Source organism: Aythya marila (genome assembly GCF_965140915.1).
Source record: "Aythya marila genome assembly, chromosome: 7".
NCBI classification, from domain to species: domain Eukaryota; kingdom Metazoa; phylum Chordata; class Aves; order Anseriformes; family Anatidae; genus Aythya; species Aythya marila.
The window spans coordinates 6,332,653-6,353,076 of record NC_139048.1 but is presented as its reverse complement, the minus strand read 5'-3'; the positions used below and the strand labels follow the sequence as shown (position 1 = coordinate 6,353,076).

Genomic DNA, 20,424 nt, shown 5'->3' with positions numbered 1-20,424 from the left:
TCAACCAGAATGGGACAGCAGCGAACTAATTCATCCTATGAGGTGCACTGATGGACAAGATGCACCCAGCTAAGGAAATAACTTCTTTCCTTCTCTTCACTTCTAATCCAGAGTGCTGAAAGGAGAAGAGCAGAAGAGCTGTCATCTTCCCCATTTTTGTCAGCGGAAAGACAGGAACATTTTTCATGTAATATTTCACTAGCTAGGTTATATCAGTATTTCTTGAAAAGCGTGCCAATGTCACCTAAAGATTTAGCAGACAGGTAAAAAGTATAGAGATATCAATACCTGAGAAACTCAGGTATTACAATCATTTCTTTTAGAAACTGCCACACAGCGATTTGTGATGCTGCTAATACTTTTAAAAGGAAAGCAAAAAAAACTCTTCAGAGCCAACTAACCTACAAGAATGCTCATTACCTCACCCATACACAGACACACGCACACACCATGCCCTCTAGCTAATAAGCAAAGCACAGTGCCACCCACTAAGAACAGTAACATTTTGGAGGTAATGAAAAAAGTTCTAATCTCAACTATCCAAAAACTACAGGGCTCACAAGTATTAGGCTCATTTCAGACCACAACATAACAGATTTTCAACTAACTCTCTATATTTAATTAGTGATTAAGAACCTATTACCTTCTAAAGGCTGATTTTAATTTTTCTTGAAGTAGAAATGATTTTTATTCTTTCATGTGTGCAGTATACTGTCATATTTACAGTCTAAGCATATAATAACATCGTTTAGGTTTATAAAAATACAGAACAGAGCAGTTATTTACTAGGAATCGTTCTGTGGAATAAAGCATTATGTGCAGACTTCGAGTTTTGTTTGCTTTATCTGTGGCTCTATCCAAGAAGTTTTGAAGAGGCTTAAACCCACTAAATCTTGGAGGGAAAAAGTATTTTGGATCTCCAGCCTTCCTTAAAATGCCCCATATAGCAGCAGCAGATGGAAAAATCCATCACCATATGAAAATCATTCCTGCTCCTAGCAAAAGAAGGAAAAAGAGAAATCTCCCAGCAAGTCAGCCCCCTCAACCATCACTCCAGAGCTTGGCCAGCACATACAAGCTGGTTAAGAGCCCCCCTTCCCTGTATTTCCAGCATACAAACAGCAATATGGTTTGGTAAGTATCAGTGGAGAGAAGAGAATTGCTGCTGCTTGTTTCAAACACACAGGACTGAGCCTAAAGCAAATTGCAAAGCCTCTTGCTGAGAGACAACGACATGTCCCAGTTGCATTACAAACCTTTAAGTTTTCTTTGGTTTCCTAGATTTTTAAATATATAAATGCATATTTGAACTTCTCCTAAGCAGTAATATAAGCATCCTCTCAGAAGAAGCATCAGTGCAGCTGATAAAGGCATCCCTGCCCATGGCAGGGGTTGGAACCAGATGCTCTTTAAGGTCCCTTCCAACCCCAGCCAGTCCACGGCTCTGGGATTCCATTCTATGAACTCCACAACCTTGGAAACTCCCAACTAAAACAGCTACATCACTGCCAAAAAAGGGAAAGCTCGCAATTCCTGATAAAAAGGCAGAGTCCAACAACTTGGTCCACTGCATCTAAAAATACTTTGAAAGAACCTATGGGAGCAACTGCAAAGCTGTAATTTGTATTATAGAATAATTAGCCTTTCACCTCTTGTAATCAGTTTGTTACTGTACTTTCTTGTCTAAATAAAGGAAACTGCTGCTGCATGAGAGAAAACTCAATGAGATACAACAATGTAAGGCTGTAAGTGACTGTGCATACAAGGACTTCCAAACGCATACAGAAAAACTTAGAAAGGAAAACATTTTTTGTCCTTTCTTTTCTAAAGGTATCTTCCACATCCCGTGCAGTCACTAACGCTCAAGCCTATGTTGAATTAAGTCACTTGAATGAGAAAGTGTGTGCAGGAATTGGGTTTTACTGCGTTAAAGACATTCAATTTAAAATAACAAAAATAGAGCACTTGCACTTCTTTTGGATCTCACAGAAAATGAGCAACCAAAATTACTACCCAACTTTTCATCGTACAGATCTGTTTATTACTCACCAACCATTCAACGCGCACATATCACTTAGACTCAAACTCTAAAAATTAAAAAGTGAGGGAATATCACACACTCCTCATTAGAGGAAACCACAGTTGTGTACAAAGAAGGATGTGGAAATCTATTAAGCAATTATACCTTGTCTAGCCATATAGGCAAGGCTTATAATGATACATAGCCTTGTTTACGACCATCATTAACATTTCTTTTTGATGTGACAGTTTCTGCAGTCATAATTGTTAAAGATTTGTTGACCTCTGTGATGGAAGAACCTCTGTGACAGAGCTGAGCATTCAATAAAAGCACACCTAGAACAGCTTATCTCCATTTGTAAACAGATATTAAATTCTGAGATCGCTTAAACACCTGCCTGCAACAAGTCAAGTACACGCTGGCAGAAAAATGGCCAGCACCTAAAAATGCCAAATGCAAGAGGGAAAGAGTCTCTCCCTTGTTATTTTATGATAGGAACTGGAAGAAAAATAAAAATCGTCACCATGAACAAACCCCTTGCTTACAAGTGAGGCAACTGGATTTTGTTTTGGATAAACTAGATAAAGACTACATTAGAAGAAACCCAGCTCAAGAAAGACAGCTTTCTGTTGTAAAGCAACAAATTTGGGTGACGCTGTGCTGAAAGACTAACAAACTTCTTCATTTCAAGTACAGCCACAAAAAATACAAATTTTCCTACCAATGAGAATAACTTTTTGAAGAGTTTGAGGTTAGGTTATTTAGCCTATTTTATTTTTTTTTCTAAGATGATTCTTTACTAAAAGACAATTTTACTTATTTATTTTTATTTCTAAGCAATGTCCATGCAAGGACCATTTCTGGGAGAAGGGCAAATTCCAAGCTTGAGTTATACATTACCCTAAAAAAAGCAATAAAAGTCTTGGCATTTTGACAAAAGTCAAGCAGATGCTAGACTTCTTCAGAGGTACAGAAGACTTCATAAAGTACATAATCCACACGACAAACAGTTATAGTCAATGGGTTCTGAACCTCTGCAAGTGTGCTTGACATAGCTATGAAAATAAGTTTGCCTTCATCCCATCAACACTCTAAATTGCTTTGTCAACTGACAAAGACATCTACAAAAAAAAAAAAAAAAATCTTTCAGGCAGAAGTCCTTGGCTGTCTAGTCTGAATTTGTTCAATTTAAAGCAAGAAAATCATCTTTGTAATCTGCCCAAACTACGAAGCCAATGTATAACTAGCCAATAAAGTATCTCAAAAAGATATAAACAACAGCCTACTTGGTAAGGCTTTTTTCCAACCCAAATAAAAATCATTCCCAAGAAAGAAATATCAGGGTAGAAAACCAGTTGTGAAGCTCTGCATTTAAAAGCACGACCTCCCTTTCTTCTCCCCACACAACTTGATCAGAACTCTAGGCAAAAGCAGGCATGATTCCCGAATTCTGTACGAAAAACCATTATAGCTGCATTTTATTCTTTTCCCTTTCAGTCAGCATTATGCACATGGACATACATTATTTGAAAAGAATTTTCTAAAACTTACCATATATATGAAAAGAGGCACAATGCTCTGCAATGCTCCCATATACTGTCCAAGAGCTACGTTAAATCTTTCAATATAGAGATCTGGAGGGCTGGCCTGCAAGAAACCATAAAAGTCAGGTTGTCATTTGAACACGGGAAAGATCTGGAACAGCACAGGCTATGCTTTCATGGCAAACTCCAAGATCTACCAAGTATTTGATACACTAAACCTACACAAAGCAAACCACGCATCACTCCAGAGTTTCCGCTATCGCTCCCTCCAGCAAAAAAGAAGTTCTCACCAGTAAGAGGTTTCTGCCTAGGACTGCGTGTCAATGCCTAGCAAAAGGTGCATTGGATAAGCACTACAGCATGCCTAGGACAAACCTGTACTTAGCATATGCAAATACAAACAGTTATTGAAGGGCAAACATTCTTTTTGAAAAAGCTGCCTGTCAGGTCTGGGGTCCAAATTGAGATTTCATCGAGTGCTGTGGTGTGTGCACTGATCCCCCCGTGGGCTCCTGCTCCAAGGCAGCAGGGTGATGTGAAGCAGCTGCCTGGCACCCAGGCTGGCACGCAGCACATCCCCCAGCTCCAGGGAGTACTGCCCTGCACAGAAAACGTTTCTGAGTTTCAGCTGGGTCACCTAAGGCAAGGCAAATATGCAGGGTGTCGAGCAGTCCTCCAACACACAGCACCGCCGTGCAGCCCCAGGCAAAACACTGCCACACAAAAGCTGAAGGTGCCAACTTTACAGCAGGCACCACAGTGACAGCGCTGCTATTTGCTGTGCAGGGTGCCATCGGTCTCAAAGAAAAAAAAAAATAAGGAAGCTATAAAGATTTATTCCGCAGCAAGCTAAGTTAAATTGAGAGGGGAAGCAGGAAAATGGGAAGCAGTAACCACAGCTTGTTTCATAACTGCCTGGTTCACAGCGCCGGGGAGCCACATTAGAGCATTCAGGAGTGCACTTACACAGCCAGGGATGGAAGTGGATGGGGCAAAGTGCTCCTCCACTTCTCCCCGCTCTGTCCCAAGCTGCCCACATAGAGCGCCCGGCTGCTGCCCACCTCCTGCCATCCTCATCCCTCCGGAGGCAGGGGATGAGCTGCCGGAGCTTCTGCTGCTCAGGGCCCTGCTCGCACCCCAGGACAAAGTGCTGCCTGCTTACAAGCTGCCTTCTCTTCTCTTGCACTGTTTTTCCTTTCCTACAGCACTGGGCAAGAAAGGATGAAAAATGCAGCAGCAACACAAACCTTGCGAGAAAACAAGCTGAAAGATTTTTCTCAAGCCAAAGCATCTGCGGTGCGAGGAGTGCTCCGGGCTGGCTGCACCTTATGGGAACTTCCAGCTCTGATCTTTTAGAAGCAGATTTTTCAACCTTTGCATGGACATTCAAGCAGGGGCCCCAATAACACGGTTAAGAGTTCACACTGACTTTTTGCTCCATTAAGTGCTCTCAACCCATGAAACATTTTTCCTTCGTATTAGCTTCTTTAGCTTCCCTGCTTAACATGCTTGATGAACATGTGGGTAATTTTCACAGCAAACGCAGATACAGAGCAGACATTTCAGAAAGGAAAGCAAAACTGGCAAAGGAATAAAGAATTTTATTCCATGTATCGTTGCCAAAGGTTGTATCTGGTTATTCCTCATTTTGATCATCAGTTTTTAATCTTTTTGCAGATGCAGTTCTCAGGGGCGGTCACACAAATTTTAGTTCAAAATTCCAACAACGTACAGCAGCGTGCTCCAGGTTCTCCTTTTCATATGTAATTACATATACGATTCGTTGCAAATCACATGCAGTGAAATCTGCATTTCTAAGCAACGTGTATGCTTGCTTCCCTCCTTTCTAACCTCACTTTTAAATATGGTTATACTCTCTGATTTGTAACGACTCGGTACACAACTTCGAAGATTAAAGAAAAAAGAAAGTTCTGTTTCAAAGAACACATCAAACAAAAGGAGACAATAGCCTGACACAGGGTGCTGCTCTTCTCACACCAAGTTTGCACTCTTCGTTTTAAAGAAAAAGACTGGAGTTGTCTGGACAGTAAAGCATTTAGTCGCATGTGCAGCCTTTATCCTGCAGAAAGCATCCAGCTTGCCGTTCCTTTTTACAGGGGACATTAAGGTTCGATAACTTTTTCCTCCACAGAAACCTGTTTGCTCACTTCAGAAAGCCTGTGTCACATTGAGAGAGCAGTTTTAAGAGAGGAAAAACAAATTCACACCCAACCACCTTCTGGGAACAACCTCAAGCCTTCAGAGAATACCTGAAGTTGTTGACTTGTTGGCTCCCTCCACCCTACAGGTGAGCAGAAAACAACTGCGCTGGGTGAAGACGAGGGAGTGGGAGAGAAGTCCTAAAGCTCCAGGGGAAGCACTCACTAGCATCAGGCAAAATGCTTAGGCTTGGTCTTTACCTGTTGAAAGCAGTCAGGACCTTAACATAGCTCACGCTGACAGAGCAGTTATCTGGGAGCTTTATTTTTGTGATACTGTTTTGTGGCAACCCTCACAACCCCGCAGTGAAGGCACTAGCAAGAAGGCCCTGACTGCTCCATTCTCCTTGTTCCCAAAGAAAGAGCTTGACAATCAAACACTCCTCAATTATTGTTTGATATGTAAACTTAAGGAGGAAAAAAATAACACATAGGCCAAAGAGAGCTCAGTAACGGTGCTTTCACGGGTCATCTGTGAATTTCTGTACTCAGTGTGGGGAAAACAAACATCTCGCTGTTTTCTGTTCATTAGGGTGTTACTGTACAGCTGCTCCAAACCGCCAGCCTGATCTCAATTACTTGTTTCACCAGCAGAACTTCCTCCACATACTTACATTCACATTATTAAGACAATAACTAGAGTGGGACTAGCTTTATATAAACTACATTAATTTTACAAACAACCAGGAGTGCATGGCACCAAGCTGAACGTGTGCTGTCACAAGTAAATAGATGTTGCTAAGATTATTCCATTAAATCGGCACCATTAGAGTAGACATGCATCTAAAATCTATATACATTCTGCCATAGCCATTATTAAAAGAGAAAAAAAAAAAAGAAAAAAGAAAAAAAAAGGAGAGAAAAATTGACTATACTAAGGTTTATTTATTTATTTTTTTTAAACTCTTGGTCTTATTAGTCCAGAAACAACAACACATCCATTCAGCTACTTTAATTACAGATGGGGGGAAAAAAAATTAAAGATATTGACTCCTTACTACCCCCCAGAAAACACTAAGTCTTTAAAAACTACTCCTATTGTACCTGAGGGACATATGAAAGCAGCTCTTCAAACAGAAAGACAAATGTGCTGCTAGTCTTGAAAGGAAGAAGAACCTTCAGTCCTCCACACCCCACTCTGAATCCCATCAATCTGGCAATTCAGTCCCTCTGTCAAGAGCCTCTATATGGGGAAACAGCTTAAATCCTCTCCTACAATTGCTCTCATCTAACACTCACAGGGTTAAGAATGGTTTTCTAGTAGCAACCATTTAACGTGCCTGTTCACAGGAGCAGTGAAAGCACGGTTGGACTTCTCAATTCGTGGCTGGGCTGCATTTGTTTTACAACTTCAGCTTGCTTTTGAGAAGCCTTTCCTAGCAGAAAATGCTATGGCTGCTGTGAAATGCTGATGTTAAGGACATCGTTTACACATCTCCTTGCATATCACAGTGGACATCTCAGCACCAAGAGACATGAGAATTAACAAAAAAAGACATTTGAGAAAGGATGACACAAGATGTAGATGTCTTCAAAGAAAACAAGCATTAAGAGACCTGGTACACAACGTTACCCTTGCCCCATCTGAAATCTACCATCAAGTCATTTCAATGAACTTGTGTATACATGAAAAATATGCTTTTTGTTTTTGTTTTCCAATTTGAATATCACACTTTGACAGAACATATGAAAGAACAAACATCAGAAGAGAGGCTGCTGGCTCAAGACAACTCAGAAATGGCTCACAAGAGAGAAACGATGACAACAGGTCTTTGTTTGAGAACACAAAGCTAATCTGTTTATGAACACTCATCTGGCACGATCAGCAATATACTTGGTAAAGCTTGCATTCTTACACTGAATGGGCAGCTCCATTTTCCTGGGAACACACTCACTGCCAAAAAGCCAGCACACACGCTGCAGAGTCTCTCCCACGCCTGCCAAGTGAAAAGGGAGAACAGCTCTAACTACACAAACTAACTTGTTCTTCATGTAAGAGGTCTGCGTCTTTTAAGGCAGCTTTTGTTCTTCCTCAGTAAAGCATCGTTTATTTACTTTGTCCTGTGGACAAGATATGCGATCCCCGGGTCTGTGTCACTAGACAAACGTGCTATCGAAACTTTTTATGAAAAACAGGTATCAAGCCAAAGTACAATTCATTCAAAGACTGACTGTGTCATCCTTTTCAAGTCTGCCCTCGAGCTCTACAGCATCATTAAAGACTCCTAATTGTCTTAGAGCATGATCCTTCAAAGGTACACGTACACGCCGTTTCCATTTCCATTCAATACGTCTGGGAAACAAAACTACATGATATCGAAGCACTGTCAAAACTGTTTAGTCCTAAGAAATCTGCAGAACCTTCTCTATCCAGTAAATCCATACGCATTCGCTTGTGCTGCATTTGCTTAGACCCTTCTGCAACTACACCAGGGTCTGCTGCCCTTGGTTTAGTGGGACAAGAAAGCAAGAGCGACTGCAGGGATCTCAGCCTTTTTGAAAAGCTGCAGGCAAGGATGCTTTCCTTAGGTTAGCTTGCTTGGAACAATGGGATTGCTGCTGGCAACACGGTGATCCCTACCTCTGTCTCAAGTCAACAGCCTTCTTTCTGTTATCTACATCAAGATGCATGTGTTTCTACCACATCTGGCTTTGGATAACAAAAGTTCTACTACCGTTCATTTGATCTGATTCAATTGGGTGTGATCGCAGCATTAAAAGCTTGTTTCACAGATGGTTAAGCAATGTTCCTTGGAAAAACTGATGGATGGATGCCCATGGCACTAGAATGGTATTTTTCTCCCTTGGAAATATTATAGACCAGATAATTGGCCACTTTGAGTTTCCTCTTTTAAAAATGTACTGTAGAGTAACCAGCCGTACACTTGATGCTAAAGAACTTCAAGAAGCAGTAATAGTTAACATACCTAGTAAGAAAACAGTTAGAAAATGCAAGTTTTCGCTTCCGTTTTTCCCCATCTATTTATGCTCTTTTCCTATAGGCAGGACATAGCGGTGGCAGATTTGTTTCCTACAGAAATGCTCAAGAAACTACGACGAGTAAAGCAAAACATATCTGCAGAACTCTTTGGGGTAAATTACCTTAAGGTATAAATATGAAGAAGTGCTGTGAGGTACCGAACACTGCCCACAGTTCAGTTTCACCACTCACTCAAGGCTCTGCTTGGCTGCATTTTATAGCACCTGACTACACGGTAAGGCTCGCAAGGTAAACATGACAAGCACTTGAAGCTTCACGCTTTACTCCTGTAATCAGGAAAAACATTGAAAATTACACAACTGTTTCTAAAGAAATGAACAAAGAAGTTCAGAACCTAATCTGAAGTTCAGAAGCTGGCCTCTGACAGCCTCTCCGTGTTTATCAGCGTAGTAACTGTCAGATTAATGTTTCACTTATTAACTTCACCGAACATAGGAATTACAGTTGGTGAACTGAACTGTTTCTGGTCAGGATTTAAAATCAATAGATCCCTTTTTCTCTTTTACTCTGACATAAAGGCCATGCATAACATGACAGAGTTGTTTTTCAGCTCTCAGTCATTTCCTAAAGGAATTATCGATATTTCTAACTAAAACAAAAATACTTAACTACACTTGCACAAAAAAAGCACTTTTATCATGGGCCATCCATGGGTCAATTCTTAAAATAGTTCCCAGTGTCATTTGATGAAGAGATACGTGATGGACACTGTAATTAGTTTTAAATGACTATCAGAGCACAGGAGAATATGTTTAGGCCAAGCACTCGTCATTAATGCAAATATAGTTTTACTGTTTTAAAAAAACAAATGCATTTAGTTTGAAAGTATGTCTGTGTATCCACCCTATCTCATACCTCTGAATGACTCAGCACTTACCCACGAAAACAGCTGCCATTATTTTAAACCGCAACATAATGGGCTATGTCCATTACCAATAAAATGTTTCCAAATAAAGCACCTTGAAAAAAAAAAATCATCAATATGCGGACAGGCGTCATAAGCCTCAAGACAACAGGAAATATGTTCATTTGTGTGTTCTGCAGCCAACCAATTTTCTTTTTCCTCCTAAACACAAATAGTCAAAAATTCTGACCAACTCAAGGGTTAGGGAAACTTCATTCTCTTAATTACTGGAAGCTTCATGTGGCAACACATCCTTACTCATGCAGAGAAACCTGTCAGACATCCACTGCAGGAAAGGAAGGCAATCCTTTCTCAGATATGGTCTCTCCATGAAGCAGCCTGAAGAGGGATCATTTCCTTGTGTAGCCAGGAGGGAGCTAGAAATGTCCTGAGATACAGGAGGCCCCGTCTCAAAGGGCTGCTGATACAACACCTGGTAACTCATCTCATTTAAACGCCCCTCCCGGCAGGTAATGCTCACTGCTTTTCACCCAATGCCTCGCACGCAGAGCATTCATCAGCACACCCACATTTTCATAATGCTTCCCCCAGCACAGCTAATTAATTTCTCGGGCTGAAAACCCAGGGGGCAGACCTTGGGGAGTGCAGTCACCACGAGCAAAGTCAGCAGGGGATGGACGACCAGGGGGACACCCAGCCCAACCTCACCCATTGCCACCCATCTGCTTTCAGCCAGAGGCAAACTCGCCAGGCAAAAAAAAAAAAAAAAAGGAACTTCTGCAGTGAATGCCACAAAGAAAGAGGATGAACTCCAGCACAGCAAGAAACAAGCAAGAGCAAGTCTGACCGGTGCACTTGGATGCTTCCACAGTTTGGTACCTGACAGTTTTACTGCTTTTGCTGCTGATGAGTTGTTCTTGTAGGAAACAGCTTGCTCTGGCATGTTGGTTACACAGATATTCTGCAATCCACCTGCCATAAAACTGTTGCATTTCTATGCAAATAAGTTGTTTGGCTTATCCAAAATCACTTTGCATTTGCCTGCCATTTCAGTTTACATGGCATCTGCTTTCTGACATAAAATCAATATTCTGGTATCAGGCTATTTGTGCCTCTCTGCATGCAAAAATATTTATGTATCTTGCATTAAGTTGCACATTGACAACTAAACAGAACTCCACAATTTGGTTAAATATTGTTGGCAGGTGGAGTGAGTTTCTCAGAGTTAGCAAACCACCACTTATTGCACATTAAAAAGATCCACACTGTATATGTATTTATTTCTTGCCCATGTGAATGAGAAACTTCCACGGGACCGACACTTACAAGATAAATTTTTTGTTGGTGGTGGTTGGGTAAAGACCTAGCACCATGTTTCATCATTAAACCCAATAAAGGAACTAACCGTCACCAAAACCTATTAAGATCATAGAGATAAGAATATTAAAATACAATACAGTAATTTCTTAAGAGACTATTTGACAGTCTCTAGTTAAAACAGCTTCTTTATGGAACAGATTTTAAGGCATACAAGTTTTTCTTCCAGCAGCTCAAAAAAGCTGGATTTACCATCCAAAAACAAAGTCACTCAAAGATGATATCATGCTATATTGACAGCAGTCTTGCCACCCGCCATAAGGCGTGTCTAACCTACATAAGAAACCTTTTGCAAGACAAAGATTGCATTCAATAGTTGTCTCAAGTATTCTTCTAACAACAGATGTTCCGAAGACAACCTTGGTTTTAGGCAGAAAAAGTTAATGCATGTATATAGCGACCTTTAAACCCAGCTGCTCAGTTAGTTTCAGAACTCAGGAAAAATCAATCAAGGACTACCACCCAGAAAAGAATTTGAGGTATTCCCAAATTCAAAGCAAAGCAGCATACCACACTACTATGGGATGTATCATAAGCACTAGCCAAACCCATACAACTGCAATGATTCCTCATTCTCACAATCAGAGAAAAAATGTACAGGCTGCACCAGTTCAGCAGGACCAAGGGAAGACTTTATTCTAAATGTATTATGTCTGCTTTAGCAGATTTTTTACAGAACAGAGGAGAATGTCATTGTGTGAGAAATGAGAAATAGTAAAACAGAAAAGCAGCAGCAAAGAACCTAGCTCAAGATGACCTAAATATTTCCTAGTCAAAGACTGTCCCAAATACCATATCCGTCAAATTCAGGTTGTTGCTTTGCTGGCTTTTTATTATTTTTATAAGGAAAGCAACAGTAGAGTGACAAGGGAGAAGAACATCAGAATGATCACAGGGATGTGTATTTTGACAGACACGCATGGTTAGACAGAAGTACCTGCTGCAGTTAACAGCAGTAAGACTGCTTTTGACTGACTGAAATTAGCTCTCAGTTATTAGAAGCACTACAGAAGCTGCCGTAGCTTAGGGTTCCTGCTCATTTGATGCATCTATTTGACTCAACACAAGTCAGTACAGAAATCAAACATCAGTTTTGAAAGTGACAAAGCTGTAAGGAAATAAAACAGTGTTGTTGCTAGAGTGATAACAACGTCAAGAATGTGTCTGGAAATTCTAGTCCCAAAGTAATTTTCAACAAGGAACACACATGAAAACAAACATGGATGCACGAATAAGATGTAGAGAGCATAGGGACATACAAGTTCTCTTAGGACTGCTGTAAACCACTGACATCTACAGATAGGCAAGAAAAATGCAGAATAAATTGTAGCACACGATTTTCATATGCAGTTATTCATATTATTCATGGTATTTCACAATTCATATTAAATTCACTTTAACTTCTTCCTTTAGATTTTCATTTCTGTGCTGCTTTTGAGGCACAAAGGCCACAAACAGTTTATATAGATTAGCACAGCAATGGCAGACATCAATGTCACACGCTCGGATCATGTTTGACTGAAGTATTTACACACTAGATTACACAATAGATTTCCCATTCTCCAGTCTTTGATTCTACATGATATTAAATGTTAGGCATTGCTCTCCATCCACATGGAGCATCTCTCTAAGGCTAAGCCGTGCTATACAACCAGACCTAGCAGTTGCTGTTCTGTCAGGCAGTGAATTAAGTAGTCCTCAATTTAGTAAGCTAGTGTAAATTAGTCTTAATGGCAATCCCCTCCACAGGCCATCTACATGCTGCAATATAGTCACAGATCCCAGGAAAGATAGAATTAGATTGTGCAGCTTCTTACCTGCAGCTCCTTTGAGACTCTCTCTAAGTGGTTAGTTATCTTTTTTATTAGGTCACTATACATCTGTTCCGAATGCTGCTGGCATACACACTTATACACACAACTGCAGAAACAAATATAGGAACAAACGATGAACTCACAACAGTTTGCAATGAGGGATAACAGACTTCAAAATATTTTGTTCAAGTCTCAACTTAGAGGCTAACAGGTTTAAGTGAATGATTGCTGAACTTTTTAATACAGCCCTAAGCTTGGAATGAGCTCCAGCAGACTCTTTGGTCTTGCCTGAAGGCCCCAGTGTCCATCACCACTTGCCCCCACCCAACTTGGCTTTAACTTACAATGAATTCTCTCAAGAGTGCACTTCTGAACAGGCAGGGTAATGCTGTCAACAGCACACTCCTAGTCCTGGCTTTTCTCCCCCCACAAATAATAATGTGAATAAAGTCCCCAAAAAATTAAGCAGGTTTAAGGATTATTATACATATACGTCCTAGGGCAAAACCCCTGTTAAAAAGCAGCAAAAAGTCCTAAAAATAAAGACCTATGCAGGTTATTCCATCTATTATGACTTAAATCCTAAATTTTATATATATATATATATATATATATATATATATATATATATATATATATATATATATATATTTCCATAATAAGCAAAGACACAGAGAAAGAGCAACAAAACTTTCATTCTGCATTCCATGAAGGCTTGGCTGTATTAACTCTGTTGTTCTTCAGTGCCACTTTTGCTTTATTAGAACATTTCATTGTTTTCATACTGCAATAACAGCATATCCGCACTGAGTCCATGTACTGAAAGCACATTTACAGCAGTTGTTAAACTGTTTGTATATATTTATACACACATATAACGGTGTGCATATCCATACGTGCAGGTATGGATATACACATGAACACACACACACTATTTTCAGCCCCAAGTTACGTTACAGTATTCATCATTGGGCATTAGCAGCACCAAGCAGCTTTATTTTACTTCAGCGCTTTCATTCTTTCAAGTCAGCACTTTGAAAGCCAGCTGCCAAAAATCAAGAGGCAAAGGGAGACTTCACCTGATATCTTGGGCAAGCCAAACCTTCTCCCCCCCCCACTACTGCGGCAGCAAGCAGTTTAGCCCAGAGACTGCTCTTAGAACATGCACAGACCAACTTATTTCAAGCCAGGTCCAGATCCCAGACTTTAATACTTTATACTTATAGTAGTACCTAAAGGCTAAAGACATGGTACAGCAGCATCACGTCCCTCTATGGGAATAATTACATTCCCATTCCCTACTGAGCAGGTGTTACAAAGGAAAATGAACTGAAAAAATAAAAACAAAAATAAAAAAGGGATTAAAACAACTAAGGGCTACCGTAATTTTGTAATGCAAGGGAGAGGTTAGGTACCAGCTCCAAGACTTCAGGGGCCTATCCAACATTCTCGTTCAGTAACTGCCACTCTGAGTCTTCTGGAAGGTTTTACTAGCAGATAATCCTTAACAGATTGAACATTCCTTTACCTTTCAGAAGTTTTTATTTAATACCTTTGACAACTTCAAAGGCACCAAAATTACTTTATTCATCCTTATGCAAAGTCTTTTCATTTGGCAAGCCACACCACTTCTTAGAAAACACACCCTGCACCATCCCACCTATTATATTGGGAAAATAAATGTGTATCTGTAGTTTAATGTTATTTAAATAATAGTAGAAGTCCTGTTTCTTTCACATGAAGTCTATCAATGGCAGATCCTAGTTTGGAACAAGCTAGTAACAGCATAAACATGAATTTAATTTTGATCAAAGAAAGAAACACGGGTAAGGAAAGCCAGAAAGACTTTTGTGATCTCTTGTAAACCACCCAGCAAGTCAACAACAACAAATGACCTTAAGCTTGCTCAGTAACTAGCCAGTGCATAGCCCTGGCTATAACTTCATTTATAACTCTGCAACTAAACTGAATTTTAGGGTGCATCTGCTTATCGTTACATGCGCTATCACTACACTTACTTCAGCAAGGTTCTTGTAGCCAAACACTAGATTTCATATGTACATGCAGGGCATTTGTACTTTTTTATCTCAACACTTCTATTTAGAGGTTACTTCCCCATTTTCAGATCCTGTTTTCAGTTCCTGATTGCAGGCTGACTCTGTGATTCATCCTTGCCCTGCTATTACCCCAAAAGAAGTCACCAGCTTGTCAGTCTTTTAACATAATCAAGCACCTTAACAAAGAGGGAAGACTCAAGCAGGACATTAGGAGATCAACGTTTAATGAGAGGTATGGAGATTTGAGACTTGCAAGTTGTCTTGAAGAACACTGATCTAACTGCATTACCTTCAGAAAGGACTGAGAGAATAAAACTTAACTGCTCACATTTCCTTATCTCAGTTTTCATTACAACTTTCCATCAATATTAAACCCTTTTGATAGGAAGCAACTATACTCGGAGATGAAAACAGTCAAAAAGCACACTTTGATAACTTATGTGTAAGCTGATCCACGGTAAGTATCTGTATACACACCTTGAAAGTTCTCTCCCAACTTTCACTGCTGTGGAGTAGACACCTACAGTTACCACCTATCATATCAAATACACTATCTAGTGTGTGTCTATTAATGTATTTCACATTTGCGTTATAGAAACCTCGATTCCTTTATTCAGCACAATTATGATCAAAAAGGCCACTGTATTTTCAGCTCAATTTCACTGTAAAAAAATAAGATATGTAGCTGTTTGAACCACTTGAGATAAAAAACAGCCTATTTTTCAGAGTAAAGAACTAGCCTACAGAAACAGAGGATCTAAATCCTAAGTCTGATACATATTTTCTATAATACTCCAAGCAAGCATCATCAATAAATTCAATGAAAAGGAACTCTTTTTCTTCCATCTTCAATAGAGCTTGTCTAGACTGTAAGTCAAGCAAAAGGACACTCTAAAATTAAGTAAATAAATCTCTCAGCTGGAAGAGGCTGTGTCAGAGTAGCTACACCCACAGACATAATTTCAAAAGAAAACTTTAGAACTGACACGCTAGCTTTATGAGTAACACTAAATTATAACCTATTGTTTTGATAATAGTAAAAATTAATGCAATAGACATCTATGCATCACTACAGTACTGCATTAAGTGTCACCCTGACGTATAAGGGTTAAATAGGAGGAACTTAAAACCTATTACTCCTTTAATATGTGTATTTTTTTTTTAAAAGCACACCTACTCTTAATTACAGACAAGTATTAGTAGATGTTAACTGTTTTTGATGCCTGTTTGCACATAGCCAATTTCAAGCTGGGTAGAGGATTTTCATTGCTTACACTCAAGCTGCAAAACGCATCTCAAACCAAACTGACCGCCCTTATTTGCTATACAGATGCTGATGTCTAAGTCCCGACAACCGCAGTTCCAGAAGTCTGAAAAGAAGAATTTTACTGAAGTTTTTAATTGGAGATAAGAGGGAAGACTGAACACCTGCCAGTCTTGTATCTGGTTCCCTAACCCAAACAATTGACAAAGTAGCTATGAGCAAGTGGGCAGAAGACAGTAGAACTGAAAGGCTCCAGAACTGCCTGCCTTATTCCTTAGGGTGCAACACTAGGCTACTAGCTGTGCTGCTGGCAAGGGCCCGTAAACACAGCAGCAGCTCCCCATTTTCTATCCTGTTCACCTACAAAACAAAAATACCTGTTTCTATCGCTCTCAGAAGAAACTGTCAGGTCTCAAAAGCATTTAGTATGTTTGTCTAGAGCGCTAGCATGGCTTTGAAGCACATCCCCCTGCCATTCCCAACTGTGCACTAGCTCAGTCTGCAGGGCAGTTCTGGTGAATGAATAGATTCCTTTCAAAGCAAAGTAAAGCAAAGCTCCAGGCCAGGCACAAATCAAGTGTTCTCCAGGCAGGAAAGCAGATGTAAGGCACTGAACTGCATGCCAGTCCTTCACACAGCTCTACCACACATGCATGCAGCAGGATGGTTGGTCAGAGGGGAATCAGACCCAATCTACTGATTCAAAGCACACAAATGACAATTGATACGGAAATATCAGTTGCTTTATCTTACTCTCCCACTTCTACTGCACCAAGCTGAATCCTACTGAATGTTTCAAAAGTTGTTTTGCCATGTCAAGTCAAACACCTATCATGCCATTCTCTTCTTCCCCTCTGAGGAAAGGGATGTTGAAACTTCAATGCATTTCTTAATATATGATGCTAAGCAGCTGTGGTAGAGCTTACTTTAATGTTAACATTTTACACATTTTCTTCTTCAGCATTTATTCCTATTAACATGGGATATCAAGGTATTTATTTGTTACCCATTCCAACTATTTAAAAAATATCATACTTTACATAACCTTCCCTCATCCCTCCCCATAAATACAAAAACAACATATGCATAGGCTGCAAGACAGAACATTTACTTCTTTTTTTTTTTTTTTTTTTTTTAAAAAAAAAAAGTCATGAAACACTTATAAGATTTCCTTACCTGTATATTTGTTCATAGGAGATGGGGATGTAGTCACCAGGACTCTGAGTTAAAAGCTGATCTATGGCACTGTCCAACTTTGGCCAATATGTGCTCTTATAGTCTTCAATCGTTATAACATTCATTACTACAAGGAAAAGACAAAGCTACAATTAGTGGTTCTTTTAGTACAGCTTCAGCCAAAAGATCATAACCAAGTGAACTAGCTGCAATTCTGATCGCACTGATAAGCTGGCCTTAAAAAAAAAAAAAAAAAATAGGAACAGCTCGCTTCTGCTAAGATAACCTCACCTAAAAATAAAGCCCACACTTGACTCTGCATCCTTTTATTTAGAAAATAATAAGAAATCAGAAAAGCTGCCAAATCAGTGCTTGGATAAATTTTAGGGGCCCAAGAGGCAGGGGAAGGGAAAATTAACAAACAAAATCAACTCCTAGGAATTTTAGCATGACAGAATTTATTAAACACAGTACATTTAAGTCAGTTGACTACTAAGTTAGAGAACTCTGTGAGAGCCCAGAAACAACAATTCCACTGAGTCCTCGCAGGCAGAAGAGCAAGCTTTGGCCAAGACTGAAGAGTTTTCAGACTGGTCCTTCCAAGCAGCTGTATGAATTTTACAAGCCTCAGATGACACCAACAGCTTCCTTGGCCTAAAAGCTTACACAATTCCCTCTGCCTTCAATTGCAGTTAAGCTCCTGGGAGACTCTTCTGGATCCGCGTTTCAGTTCCCCCTCTATCTTCCTTTTCCCCACAGGAGGCATTTACGTTAGCACCATCACTCCCTGATTTTACTCCAGCGCTTCCCAACTGCACCCTCTTGCACAAGCCACAGGCACAGGAGAGTTTTATGCTCTCTTTTTTCAGAGAAGATTTCTGAACTACCTTCGTATATGCAGCTCAGTGCCAGCAGCAGCCACGTTAGAAGGGGCAGCACCTTTCCCTTCAGAGACCTACCTGCTGGCCTGTCACACCACCACTGCTTCACAGCAGCCACTCAAGAAGAAAAACCTCAGTAACTAACAGCACAAGCTGTACTTAACCTCAAAACTATCTACTCCAGGAAATCTGAGGGCATTTCTTCATTTCAACACCACGTGTGGGCCAGCATTACATGGAACAGAGACTACAGATAATTCCCACCCCAAACTGCCGGGTTTAGGCACTGCACAGAAGAACTACATTGAATAGGGACTCACTGTAAATACGGGTCTCAATGTACATCCACTGCTGGGTTTGGATAGCAAGATTTACAAAATGTTATCTCCATGAGGGCTTGAAGAGAGTTTGGTAGGTCGCTGTTGGCAGCATTACTAAGAACAATTTCAGAGAAGTTGGACAAAACAGTTAACAGCATCGTGACGAGAAGAAGAGTGTGAAGAGGACGTAGACTAAAGAGAGGTGAAAGCCAAGAAAAATGTGCAATCACTACCTGTAAGAGCAGGCACTACTCCTACCATGAGCCTTTTGAGGGCATCCCAGCCAGAACCCTTGCTGAGCAAGGCATCGAAGTGCAAATTCACCCCTTGCCCATCTGTGTGGCAAGGATCTGCTCCAGTTCTCAGCCCTTGCAGGGTGCCAGCCTGGGGCAGCTCCCACCCGGGGGCCTTACTACTCCCACTTGCACTCAGTAGCAGACTTTGAGGATTTGCATTTCCCCTGGTTACCCAGAAAAGGTGGATCTCTGCAGCAGTGCTGCTCCGCAGAAAACACTGAACTGCAGTCAGCAGAAATCTCAGTCCAAATCTTGGTTGCGGATTTGGATGTGTAACACCCACATCTGGTTTAACATATTAAGTTCTATTCGTTTAAGAGAAAAGGAGCAAGGAAGAACAGAGAACACTGCACAAGGTAAGTATTTCTTTTAACAACGTGGAAATAGAAGGAGGCGGCAGGTAGGAAGGCCTGCCCAGTAGAAGCACTCCACAGATAAAGGTCACAACACTTACGACAAGCCCCAGCAGGTCTGCAGGGAAAACACTCATGGGTTCCAAGTAACTTCCTAGAAAAGCTTCGATTTTATTCAAAAGACTCTTACAAGTATTATTTCATTTGATTTCCACACTCCATTTCTGAAAATAAGCCAACCGCAATGTTTACAAAGTTAAGAGACCAAGGACTACCCATTGAACAATCACTATTTTTATTCTCCTAATCCAGAAAACAAGCTCCTTTCAAGTTTCACCAGCTGCCACAAGCCAGCAATACCCTTTTATTTTTACAAACACACACACAAAGAGCAAAGGATGGCTCAAAGCAGTATCCTACAGTTACAAACTCCGCAAGAACAACCTCAAGGCCAGGAAGGAAAGGAGCCACAAACAGAAGGAAAGAAAGAATGAAAAAATACGGACCCTTTAAAAACATCTTTCTTTTTTTTTTTTTCTTCACATCTTTTTAGGATGACATCCTTAATGTTTTCCCTACACTAGGTACTCAAGATTTAAAAGAAATTTGTCCAACAGCCTCCATTTCCATTTTGCAAGGCAAGGGTGATTCTAAAAGATGAGCTTCATTTCCCTGAGACTTACATTTCTGGGAAGTGACACAGGCATTTTGTAACACGGCATGCTAGAATGCATGATTTTATCCAACTACAGCAACTTTGATTTCTCTCCCTGCCCCACCCGAGTCTGATTCAATGGAAAGGAAGCCAATATTCTCCAGTGATTTATGTTTCACAAGTAAAGCTAGAGAAGCAACTGATGCTTTTCCACACACTAAAAGGTTCAAAAGAAAACCTGTGCAAGTCAAATGCAGCAGTGAAATCACTTAGGTGAAAAAGAATATGCATGAGCTTCATGATAGCCTAGATATTTCAGCATCACAGCTGTAACTGAAATACAGCCTGCTCCAAGATATCAAGCAAAATGGCAAAAGCACTAAGTTAAAAAAAATCCCAGAGTAGGCATACATCGCCCAGAAAAGCGATAAGAAAAACTTACAAACTCACATTTTTTGCATAGCTCAAAAAAAGATGCTAGGAAGGTAAGAGGCACAGAACATGAAGAACGGCATAATAGTATAAATCAGTGATACCACTGATTCTGTTATTTATGTGAGGCAACTTTACCTGAACACATAC

The 20,424-nt window shown here is 40.3% G+C and overlaps 1 protein-coding gene across 2 annotated transcripts in view; it reads right to left on the bottom strand.

The window, feature by feature from the left end:
• Positions 1–20,424, bottom strand: part of CACUL1 (CDK2 associated cullin domain 1) — a 45,497-nt gene that overhangs the window by 22,026 nt on the left and 3,047 nt on the right. For both annotated transcript variants that reach the window (XM_082765187.1, XM_082765186.1), the window contains exons 2-4: positions 17,338–17,464; positions 12,844–12,946; positions 3,572–3,667 (exon numbers count right to left, since the gene is read on the bottom strand). In XM_082765187.1, coding sequence (XP_082621313.1) covers positions 3,572–3,667; positions 12,844–12,946; positions 17,338–17,464 — 326 coding nt within the window. The remainder of the gene's footprint in view (positions 1–3,571; positions 3,668–12,843; positions 12,947–17,337; positions 17,465–20,424) is intronic.